The 13,046-nt window shown below is 36.8% G+C and overlaps 1 protein-coding gene and 1 pseudogene across 3 annotated transcripts in view; one reads left to right on the top strand and one right to left on the bottom strand.

Moving 5' to 3' along the window:
* LOC137211014 (phosphatidylinositol 3,4,5-trisphosphate 3-phosphatase TPTE2-like) overlaps positions 1-13,046 on the bottom strand; it is a 59,274-nt gene that overhangs the window by 24,790 nt on the left and 21,438 nt on the right. For 2 of the 3 annotated variants that reach the window (XM_067713147.1, XM_067713148.1), the window contains 5 exons: positions 7,302-7,362; positions 6,226-6,307; positions 6,032-6,120; positions 2,345-2,406; positions 585-665 (listed from right to left, as the gene is read on the bottom strand). In XM_067713147.1, coding sequence (XP_067569248.1) covers positions 585-665; positions 2,345-2,406; positions 6,032-6,120; positions 6,226-6,307; positions 7,302-7,362 — 375 coding nt within the window. Of the gene's footprint in view, positions 1-584; positions 666-2,344; positions 2,407-5,804; positions 5,875-6,031; positions 6,121-6,225; positions 6,308-7,301; positions 7,363-13,046 lie in introns of those variants that run through there. The other variant, XM_067713149.1, reaches the window with a different exon arrangement.
* LOC137211449 (serine/threonine-protein phosphatase 4 regulatory subunit 2 pseudogene) lies at positions 9,564-10,672 on the top strand (annotated as a pseudogene).

Raw genomic sequence — 13,046 nt, 5'->3', positions numbered from 1 at the left:
ATAGGTTTTTGAAAAATGTTACTTTTCCCTTTCCTTTCTCCTTTGAAGTGCAGCCCCCCTCCCACCGACTCTGTCTCTTTTTCTGTCACTGTCTGTCTCTCCCTTACCCATGTGCACATGTGTGTGCCCATGCGTGCACACACACACACACACACAATGTTCTACAAGGGCTGAATTGCCCTAATAGGGGTTTGTGAAAGACTCAGTTCCTCTTTACATGGAAATAAAAGGCTAGTGACTTCAGATAATCTTCAGGGGGTCTGAAACCTTAGGAATTGGACCTTCCTACCTTGGGAAGGGAATCAACTCCTGAACTCTGCAAACAATAACCAATTAAAATGGAAGGCAGGGCGCTCTGGGGAGAACTCAGAGCAAAGGTGCAAAGCCAAGCAACACCTGAGGCAGGGCTCCTGGCCTCCGGAAGGGATCAAGGCCTGTCACGAGGCACCCAAGGAGAAGACCACCCAAGGAGAAGATGACCTAAGGAATCACCCAAGGAAGAGAGTCTAAAATGAAACCAGGTAATAGATGCCAATCTTAACCTAATTCCCCAGAGTGACCCCTTTTAAAGAAAGAGCACTTACCTGAGAAGGAGTTTCTATTCCCTGAAATTTACTGCTGGTGGATTTATCTGTTCGTCGTTCTCCAAAATAATAAAGGCTGTCCTATAAAAAAGGGGACAGTCCAGTCATGGGTCATCTGCACGTCCCTTTCCTGTATAAGGCATTCTGAAGTTTCTAAGGGCACGTGATTTCCTTAAGTCAGCGGTCTTTGGGCAGAGGCTATACCCGAAATAACAGAATTAACAAAGCTACAGCAAGGCCTACTCTCATTCAAAGACTCATAAAGACAATTTTAGAGCTGGAAGACTTTAGAGAGAATCTGGTCCTTCTTCCTGTCTTTCCATTTTACAAATGGAGAAGATTAGGACCCAAAGAAAACCAAGTGACCTGCCATGGAGATGCATGCAGCCCGTCAGAGACAGCAAAGGCCTGAGCACCGGCCTCTGGCTCTGTCCAGGGCTCCAGACCAACAGCTTTCAAACTTTATATTTATATATTTACTTATTTTGGCCACGCCACACGGCTTATGGGATCTTAGTTCCCTGACCAGGGACTCAACCCTCGGCAGTGAAAGCGTAGAGTCCTAACCACCGGACCTCCAGAGAAGTCCCTCAAACTTTTTATTTTTAAAGCTACAATCCACATTCATAAACCTGGGAGATACACACACACACATACACACACACACACGCACTCTCTCACACGGAACTGAAACAAAAGTTTCACAAACAATACTTACCTTTTGATATTTCCTATTCTAATTGATTCCATTTTATTTAAAAAATGCGAGTGACAACGCAATAAGTTGATTTCACAACTCACTGATAAACTGTGATCCATAGTGTGAAAAACACTGTCCTACAGCATCCATTTTCCTGACCTGTGTGTCTCAAATTTGAAATAAAGACGACGGTGGAATCAGGGTGCTGGGCCCAGATCAGAACCCCCAGCTTCTCTTATCTGGGCTGCAGGCTGAGCGAGAAGCAGAGCTACTGGGAGCGTGCCCTGTAAGAGGTGACGTTTTAGCAAGATCATGGCAGAAAAAGAGTGGGAACCCTGCTTTAAGACATAGCAACAGCCCATCCTGTCCTCTCAGAAATTTCCAGAGGGCACAGGCCCCACAGATGTTGACTATGCAAAGATATAACATCCAGGAGAGACTTCGTTCTGAGTTGGAAAACGATGCCTTTTACCTACCTAGCACTTGCAAGGATGTTCAAGGTCCTTTAGAAAACTTCCCTAACCCATCTTCTTCTTATTCTCGTGAGAAAGGAGGAAGGCCTGGAGCTGGTGGGATTATGGGTCTCAGGGAGGCAAGTCAAGCTTCTGTATCGCTGAGGTTTTCTTGCACTTTCACAACTTGACCTTACTCATTTCACATTAACCTGGACTCTGTTGTGTCCTGTCTTTGTTTAAAATATTCCTGTTGTATCCACGATGGACGTTTTGGCATTGACTTAGATTTTTTGAACGCTGCACTGGAATATTATTTATCTTAATTACTGAGATTTCTGGCATTCCCTTAAATTTTGTGTCCAAGGTGAGCGTCTCATTGACCTCACCCTCATCCCGTCCCAAAGAAAGAGGCCCTGAGGTCAGTTACTAACTAGTGCCAGTTAAATGAGAAAGTATCCAAGCCAGGCTTTCTAATAATCACCTCTCCAATTACAACTCCATTAATTACCATGACTCAGGGATCATGTTAACATCCCACCAGCGAGGCTTCAGAGCTAGCAAATTCAATCAGCCTAAGACAGCATTGGTAGGAGCATCTTCCATACCTCTGCGGTTGCAAATATTTCACTGGCAAGAAGGTAGGCACAGATCATAGTTCCAGTTCTTCCTAGAAAAGAAGTTAGTTCATGAACCATTGCCCATGGCAGCACTTGGTATAAAACTACTCTCAGAAATATTTAGAGTTCATTTTGGATTGATTTTCTTCCACTCTGAAAGTGCTGGTTCAAAATATTTCAATTCAGAGATAGACAAAGCCCTTACACTGCTTGCTCTGAGGTTCTACCTGGAGTTCTGTGATAATTCTGTGCTAATTCTATGCACGTGTATGTTGTTCTTGAATCATGACCCCTGGAGACTGCAGTAACAGGCAGAGGCAATGAGCTCTGCTCCAGGACTCTAAAGTTAAAGAGATACCTACCAATTAAGAGCTAATTACACACCCTGTTTTCCTACTAATGTAAATAAAAGAAACTATAAAAGATAAAACGTGGACAGAACCCAAAACACCACCTAGCATTTGCCATATCTATTATTCCTTCCATTTTAGAGTTTTTTTTTTGTGTTATAAGACATATATTAAAGTAGAAAGAACAGAATAATGAGCCCCCATATACCTGTTCCCCAGATTCGGTAATTATCATATTGTTATACTTGTTTCTTCCTTTTCTTCCCTCATCCTTCTTTCCCTCCTCCTCTCTACATGCACCCCAGCCCCCCCACCAGCACGTTAAAGCAAATCCTTGATTTCATGCCATTTTATCCTAAAGTCTCATGTTTTTTTCCAATTTATATTTTTGCCCTGCCACATAAAATGTGAGTTAAAAAGTACATTGCATCTATTCTTTCTACAATGATCTGTAGTTTTGTCTTAGCCAGTATATGCTGAACTTTATTTTATGTAATTCCAAACTTATCCTTTTACCTTAAGATGCACCCTATTTTCTATTCTATCCTTTTAAGAAAATGAACAACTAAATTTATTTTGCAACCCATAGTTTGAAAAACAATATTCTAAGCCAAGTACTTCCAAAGAGGACTTTGTACCACCCTGTGCTCTGATAAGGAAAAGCTTCTTGCTAAAGGAGGCTACTGACCATTAACAATGTAGCTCTCTAGCTCTCTAGCATGGATGGTTCACATTTCAATTCTGGAGGACATCTCTGAGTCTTTACAGCCCTTATATATTCCCATTAGAAAAAAACCTTGCAGATTCATGTCCCAGTGGCTATGGATAAGCACAACCACAAAGTAGATGCCCTCTCATCCAGTCAAGTCAGGTATGCAAGGAATCATTAAAATGATTTACACTTGTCTTCAGTATTTTAACTTAAAACATAAACATATATTCATTCACTAAACTTTTGCTCTTGGACAAAGGTTTTAAGTTTTTAACTATGGTGAAAGGAAATCTACCAAAATACCTACCAGGTATATCATATTAATGATGAAATGATGATAACATTCCTCTTAAAGCCAGGAACTAAACAAACTATCCACTATTCACTGCTTCTATTTACTACATGGCTTAGCCAGTATTGTAAGATAAGAAAAACAAAATGTATAGGGATAGAAACAGAAGAAACAAACTCTCATTATTTGCAGACTAGAAAAGTCCAAGTAAATCTATAGGCTAACCCCTAAAACTAATGAAAGAGCTCAGGAAGATACAAGGTCAACACTAAGAAAGAAGCAAAAACTGATAGCTAAATAAGGGATGTCAGTTGAAATCTTTAGAGAAATTACTAAGGAATATAAAAAGAGTATATGACTTCCAAGCAAATGGTGGTGGTGGGAGGAAGGAATTATGCTGCAAAGAATTCAAGCAAACCAAAATAAAATATCAGTAAGGATATAGAAGATTTGAATAAAACAATTAACAAACAACCTAAGGGGCACATATAGAACACTGTTCAGGACAATGCATAACACACTTTATTTTCAAGTGCACAGAAAACATTTGATAAAATTGACCAAATTCTGGGCGATAAAGCAAGTCTAAATACATCTCAAAGAACTAAAAAAAATGCATATGTTCTCTGACCACAATGCAATGCAACCAGAAATATATAAAAATTATAATAGTGTGGTACAGAAAATTCACACAGTCCCAAATACATATGGAAACTTGGTATATGACTGAGAAGGGACTACAAGTTGATGGGGACTACATGAGCATGTAATAGATGGTTTTAGGACAATTGTCTATCCATATGGAAAAAAAATCTCCCTCCCCAAATTCCAATTAGATTAAAGACCTAAATGTAAAAAGCGAAACTTTACTATTTTATAAGGAGAATATCTTCACCACCTCAGCGTACGGGTGGATTTCTTAAACGTGACCAAAACGCACGAACCACGCACACACAAAAGATTGATAAACTTCACACATTAAAAATTAAATACCTCTATATGAAAAAATAAATCATAATCAAATTTAAAAGACAACACAGTGGAAGAAGATATTTGCAATACAAACTGCTAACAAAAAATTAGCACCCAGATTATTTAAAGAAGTCCTATAAATCAATAACAAAATATTTGGGCTATCATGATATTACTGGTAATGTGCAGGCATCAACGAACAAAAAGAAGCAAAACCAAGATGAATGAAAACTTGAAAAAAGGAGCTGCTCTGGTACAGACCAACTGAATACTAGCCTTCCAAACAATCCTAAAGGAAAAGCAATGAAACACACATGAACACAGAATAATGTAAGTCTGCCCTCAGGAAAAATAATTAAATTTGAAATGAAGGTTTTCCTTTAAGCAGGGAATTAACCTGATTAAAAGAAGACTAAAGCCAACTCTTAGATTATAATATTTTGGTTGAGCCATATTAAATGGCCTTTTTTAAAAGTAAAAGATGGCCCAAAGAAAGGCAATTCCATGTGGTTCAACCTCTGTATTCTTCATTTAGGCACAATGTTGTAAATTGCCGTACATACAGAATATTTCGACCTGTGGAACTAAAGATAGAACTTGCCTACTAACTCATGAGCTTGAAACTACTTTTCAAATAAGACTAAAACTTTATTCTACTCAATTACAGAAGGCAGTTTTAAAGTGTGTCTTCCTGGAATTTAATATAAAAAACTGTTTCACAGCCCAACGAAACCATAATTCCTTATTTGTCAAAAATTGTGAAATATGCCTAGATGATTATTAAAAGCCTAAATCTGAATGAGAGAAAATCTGACTCAAGTTAAATTGGTTGAATTCACAACTGGCTTTCCCCCCACCCCCATTTTCCCCCCACCAAAATCAACTTCTATGTATCATTACACTATAAAAATTCCAGTATAATTTTTGGTCTTTGAAATGGCATTGCTGTCGACACTCTTAACTTTAAAAGGTCCTCACAAAGTTTAAGAACAACCTTAAATAAAATGAAAAGTGCTCTGATGGTTTCTAAAGTTAAACAGTGTTTGTATTTTGACAGATATTTTGGCAAATCAAAAATGAAGAAACCCAAATAGTCAATAAACAAGGGAAAACACACTTAACCTTCCTCAGTTCTTCTATTCCTGCTTTCTTCTCTTCTTTACTCTTTCTTCCTTTCCTCCCCGCTTCCTCCCTCTTTCCTTCCCCTTCCTTTAGTCTTGAAGCTAATAGTAAAAAATGTTAACAATGATTAATACCGGTTAATAGCAGAACGTATCTTGTTGGTGTACTTTAATATATTTTTCAAATTTCTTTAGAAGAAGAGAAAGAAAAAGAAAAATGTTTTTTACCTTTGCCCCCCTTACAGTGAATCACTGTGATGTTTTCCTCATCTTGAGCCAGCCACTCTTGTACTTCCTTGGAGAATGCCACCATCTCACTGATTCCAAGTGAAAGATTTTTAGTTGAATGAAAATACTTCCCAAAAAAATCAAGCCCTTTGTATTTAGCCCCCTTATGACAGCCAGCTTGGCATCAAACTTACCTCAAAGAGGGGACATTGTGATCGTCAATCATGTATCGACGGACCCTATCATGGAAGTACTTAGCATCATAAGCTCTTTCACCTGAAATAAATGATGCACGGGTCATCTCTCTAACCCTAATAAACACAGTAAATGGTCAAGGTATAAATAAGTTATACTTTTCTATTTGAAATTCCTCCTCTACCTTTAAAAGGAGCTTTCTGTCTGGCTCCTGCTGCTCTAAAAGAAACGTAAGGGTCTCAAAAATAAAAGTAGGGGCTTCCCTCGTGGCGCAGTGGTTGAGAGTCTGCCTGCCGATGCAGGGGACACGGGTTCGTGCCCCGGTCCGGGAAGATCCCACATGCCGCGGAGTGGCTGGGCCCGTGAGCCATGGCCGCTGAGCCTGCACGTCCGGAGCCTGGGCTCCGAAACGGGAGAGGCCACAACAGTGAGAGGCCTGTGTACCGCAAAAAAAAATAAAAAAATAAAAATAAAAGTAGAGTAGTGTTTTGTCCATCTTGAGTAACATAAGCCCAAATTATTTTGGTTTAATAGGACTTACTTGTACTTTTCTAGCAGGCTACTCACTACATTATCAGAAGGTTACACAGAGCAGAAGCCAATGTGGCCAACCAAAATACTTGCCTCCTGAAAATGTCCATTTAATATACAGGAAGAGGGTCAGCTGGGCTATAATTTGTTTGCTATAGGGTTTGGGGGTTTCTTCCCATGCAGGACCCTGGTCTCCTCACTCCTCATTCCTAGTGGGTTAGAGCATGCATTTGTTGAATTGTCTTCAAAACACAAGCTGGCAGGAAAAAACAAATATTTTCCAAAACCTACTACCACTAGACTTGAGTCTCCTAAAATAGCTCTGCCCCCAGTCTCCTGCCTACCTCACTGGGCACTGTGTGCTGTTGCACTTTCTTTTCCTACCAAATAGAGCCAGCACAAGATGGAGACTTTTAAAAACTCACTTCCCACCACCACCAAATACCTATGATTAAATGAAATGTAAAAACTGAATCACCTTCTTACATGCAGTGAGTGACCTGTTTTCTATCTATAATAGCAAAATATCAAGTCATGTACATACTGCATAGATTGTAGACTCGGTAGTGGTTTTGATGCTTGGTATCCAGGAACCGTACAACTTCCTAAAAAAGACGGACACGTACCTTACATATTCCACATGGCACCAACAAAAGCCTTTTCCTAGGACTAACCTCAAATGATTATCACCCTTCTATTCACTGGTCCGTCACTTAGCACCTTTTATGGGAGATTCAGGGAATAAAAAGGTACATACATTCCAAGTCATATCTAACCCACTGATGGTTTTCAAATAGCCCACAAAAGTTGTGATGACTACTCTGATTAGCCTCTACTGTAAATACACATTGTTTAAAGCTACCAGAGAAGGAAGTTAGTAGGTGGTTAACAAGCTTTAAGAAAACTGTAATTTGTTCTAAAATTTGTATGGAACCACAAAAGATCCTGAATAGCCCATCTTCAGAAAGAAAAACAAAGCTGGAGTTATCACACTCCCTGATTTTAAACTATACTATTGATACAAAGCTGAAGTCATCAGAACAGTAGGGTACTGGCACAAAAACAAACACATAGATCAATGGAACAGAATTGAGGGCCCAGAAAAAAACCCACACATATATGGATAATTAATTTATGATAAAGGAGCAAAGAACATACAGAAAGGATAGTCTCTTTAATATATGGTGTTGGGAAAACTGGACAGCCACATGCAAAAGAATGAACCTATACCACTATGTCACTCCATACACAAAAATTAACTCAAAAAGGATTAAAGACTTGAATGTAAGATGTGAAAACATAAAACTCCTAGAAGAAAACATAGCTGGTAATTTCATTGACATTGCTCTCAGCGATGTTTTTGTGGATCTGACTCCAAAGGCAAGGGAAACAAAAGCCAATGTAAACAAATGGGACTACGTCAAACTGAAAAGCTTCTGCACGGTGGTGAAAACCACGATCAAAACGAAAAGGCAGGGCTTCCCTGGTGGCGCATTGGTTGAGAGTCCACCTGCTGATGCAGGGGACACGGGTTCGTGCCCCGGTCCGGGAAGATCCCACATGCCGCGGAGTGGCTGGGCCCGTGAGCCATGGCCGCTGAGCCTGCGCGTCCGGAGCCTGTGCGTCCGGAGCCTGTGTTCCGCAACGGGAGAGGCCACAACAGTGAGAGGCCCGCGTACCGCAAAAAAAAAAAAAAAAACGAAAAGGCAACCTAGTGAATGGGCAAAAATATTTGCAATTTATATATCCAATAAGGGGTTAATACCCAAAATATATGAACTATACAACTTAAAAACAAAAAAACAACCCAATTAAAAAATGGGTAGAGGACCTGGATAGACAACTTTCCAAAGAAAATATACAGATGGCCAATGGGCACAAGAAAAGATGTTCAGCATCACTAATCATTAGGGAAAAATGCACATCAAAACCACAATAAGACATCACTTCACGCTTATTAGAATGGCTATTATCAAAAAGGTTAGAAATAACAAATGTTGGAGAGGATGTGGAGAAAAGGGAACCCTCAAACACTGTTGGTGGGACTGTAAATTGGAGCAGCCACTATGGAAAACAGCACGGAGATTACCCCCCAAATTAAGACTAGAAATGCCATATGATCCCAGCTATTCCACTTCTGGGTATTTAGCCAAAGAACACAAAAAACCACTATAATTCCAAAAGATATCTGCACCCCTATATTCACTGCAGCATTATTGACAACAGCCAAGATATGGAAACAACCCAAATGTCCACTGATGAATGAAGATGTGATAAATACGTGTGCATGCACGCACACACACACACACAATGAATACAACTCAACCATAAAAGAATGAAGTCCTGCCATTTGCAACAACATGGATGGACCTTGAAAGTATTTGCTAAATGAAATTGTCAGGAAGAGAAAGACAAACACCGTACAATTTCACTCATATGTGAAATCTAAAAAAATAAAACAAATGAACAAACAAAAGTGAACAAAACCAAACATAGATACAGAGAACAGATTACTGGTTACCAGAGGGGAAGGGGTTTGGGGTGTGGCTGAAATAGGTAGAGGCTCAACTGTATGGTGACAGACGGCAGCTAGACTTGTGCTAGTGATCACTTTGTAGTGTATACAGATGTTGAATTTTAATGCTGTACTCCTGCAACTTATACAAAAACAAAGAGAGAGAGAGAATGGGGTGGGGAGGGAGGAAGGGAGAGAACAGGAAGGAAGGAAGGAAGGGAAGGAGGGAAGGAAGGAGGGAGGGAGGGAGGAAGGGAGGGAGGGAGGGAGGGAGGGAGGGAGGAAGGAAGGAATGGTTTGCCTCAGAGCACAGTGAGCAAAGAGTCTTTACAAACTTACAGCATGACGAGGACAAAATTCACAATGACTCTGACATCTGGATCAGGAGTTCCTCAGTCAGCCGTATAGAAAAGAAACATCCAAATGAATATGGTCTGGGAGCTGAGGGACATGAGGTTAAAAAACTCAAGTTTGACAAAGAAGGTGAAGTCAGAGATGACCAAACAACTTCTAGTCACACTTCTTCAGTTATGACAGAAGAAACAGAAGAACCAGTTTCATCTAAGAATAAAGACGGAGAGAAGAGGATGAAGAGGACGAGTGTCTTTAACAACAGAAATGATTCCAGAAAAAAAAAATTCAAGAGAAAGAATCTGATGATGCCTTAACTATAAATGAAGAGAATTCTGTGGAAAATAATCAAATAGAGGAATCTCATCTGTCTCAGGATGAGACAGATTTACATTCCGAAGACAGTGAAAACAGAGGCCCTGCAAGGAGGATTCCAACTGCCATGAAACAGAAGAATTAGGAGGCTCCAATTCCAGTAGAACTGGAGAGATTCTCTCAGAATCTTCCACAGAAAATGACTATAAAGCCACAGAAGTCACTGATGAACCAACAGAACAAGACTATTTAGAAATAGTTACATGCAGTATTTCACACTCAATTCTAGTCTTACACTGTATGAAATTTCTGTGTAATCAAATGGACCTTTAGTTTTGCACAAGTAGAAGGTTGTAAAATAAAGTACTTCATGGGATTAAACCCTGAAAGAGTTGTTCTTGTAGGAACTGTGAGTATCAGCTCTTCCGGGTCCTGCTTACTAAACACTTTTTTGGGGGGGCGGGGGAGGATCTGGTTAAATCAGTGGCTTGTGTATAGATTTTTTTTTTTAATTTAGAATTAAAATTTTCAAACTGGAAGGTAATAATTACAATTTTTTTTTTTTTTTGGAGAGTATCATGCTTAGATTATACATATGTGAAAAGGCTTCTAGTCTTTTTCTAACAGCTCTGGTAGTTTTCATATTTTGGTCATAGTTTCAACATTTACCATATGAATTAAAGGGTTTCATGGTAGTTATATTATTTATATTTATAAATTACATATATGTTCATCTTTTACAGAAACAGAAAAATTAAAAATTTGCTCCCTTAGAATATATGTATATTTATGTGTAACATATTTTATAATGTTATATATGATATAACATGTAATATAACACATATATAAAATATAACATATAACATTATATACAAATAATGTATATAACAGAATTATATATTGCATAAATGATATATAAATTTTAATTTACATTTCATACAAAATATAAATTATATAATTATATAATAAATTATAAATTTATGTTACATATCTATATACTTATAGTATTATATATTTATGATGTTAATATATTCATAATATATGCATACTTATATATTATTGTTATATAATTATGATATGTAATATATAGTTATATAATTTATATATTATATAATTATATATAATAACATAATATACTATATATAAATATATTATTAAAAAGGGGAAATGTTATATTTTTCTGTTTCTATAAGAGATAAGTTTATATTATATATTTATAAATGGAATAATATATTTACATGTTATATAAGACATATACATATAATATATAATTTATACATGTAATTATATATTATTCTGTATAATATATATAAGTATACATGTATTATTCTAAGGGGGAAATGTTATGTTTTTCTGTTTCTATAAGAGATAAGATATATATGTAATATATATTTATAAATAGAATAGTTATACTATATAAAATTTATATGCAGTAATAGATAACATATAATTGTATATAACATATGATATATATTACATTTACTATATTCTAATTTTATATATTATATATTAATATATATTTAATATATACTGTAATATATATTTTATTTAAATATACACTATTTTAAGAGGGAAATGTATTATATATTATATAATTACATGTACAACTATACATTATCTTATATATGCTATATAGTATAGTATATATAATATATATTACATATAATTATATACACATTATTCTGAGAGGGGAAATGTTCTATTTTCTGTCTCTATAAGATATGCATTGGATACTTTTTCTATTGGTAATGATCGAGTCCACATCTTTCAAAGCCGTTCCTTTCTCTAAGTAATTAAAAATCTGGCCCTTGTGAAACCATGGAAACTTTAAGTCTGTTGAAGTATCAGGTTAAACACGTTCTGAGAGATCTGTTCAAACTAAAATTCTTTTGTATACTTTTGTGGTGCTTGAGAAAAAGACTTCACCATTTGTGAGAAAATGTGCTTTATCTTGGAAATTGTGTTCAAACATTAGCTTACTATTTTGTAGGATTGAATATGCTTATGAAGCTGATGTGAGACCGTCTCAGAAGAACTGGGCAGATTCACAGAACTTTGCTTTGCTTTTCTGAACATTTGTGAATACTGCACATTTCTAACATACTCTAGAGTATGCAAATGTCAATGGTATGAAACACAATTACACTGGAAAACTAAATTAATGATGAACTTGAGCTAAATGACTGAAGGCCATATTCACAGATTAAAGTCACGCAAGCCGTACAACTTCCTGTCAAAATTACTGGCTGCCAAATTTATACTTGTTTCTTCAGATGTACCTTTTGATATTTAGAATTTTTGATTTTCTGTAAAAGGGACTTTTTAGAGTGTAATGTGTCTGCTGCCTTTGTGAAGCAATGTATAATTGTATAATTTCTGTAAGTAAACTGAATGCTTCAGCTTTCAATCAGTATTCTAGAAGCAATAAATGTTATTTTATACCATTTAGAAAGAACTACTGTACACCCAACAATATTGGATAAATCCCACAGAATTCATTTTAAGCATAAAAAGCTGGTCACAGAAGATGTAGTCTATGATTCCATTTATGTGAAATTCAAGAAAAAGTAGAACTAATCTGTTGTGACACAAGGGAGAATAGTAATTACCTCCAGTGTGTTGGGGTATTGACTGAAAAAGAGCAAGAAATGTTCTATATTTTGATAGGGGTGTTGGCTGTATATATACCTATATATAATTTTATCAAGATATACATGAGATTAGCACAATTTACATGCCTCAAAGTATAATTATATATACACATACTTATATATAGACATACACACATATACATACAAAATTACAGTTTTATTGAGATAGAACAAATACTGTAAATTGCACTAATGTATACACACCCACACACATATGCAAACTTCTTAAACAATGACTTTTAACTGGCATTTCATAGTAAGCATCACTTGATGTTTGAACTTTATTTAATCTACGGGACCTAAAGCAGTATGTATCCACTGTAATTTAGGATCTCAATCTAAGAATACACATTTTAGTTAAAGAATTCTCAATCTTCTTCCCTATGACAGATCATGAAAAACAGCCACAATTCACCACAATTCCTGCCTTCCAGAGACGGCATCTGTCGTCTGCTTG

This window comes from Pseudorca crassidens, chromosome 18, assembly GCF_039906515.1.
Source record: "Pseudorca crassidens isolate mPseCra1 chromosome 18, mPseCra1.hap1, whole genome shotgun sequence".
In the NCBI taxonomy this organism is placed as follows: Eukaryota; Metazoa; Chordata; class Mammalia; order Artiodactyla; family Delphinidae; genus Pseudorca; species Pseudorca crassidens.
Note: the sequence above shows the minus strand (reverse complement) of the source record. Positions and strands in the feature narration are given on the sequence as shown.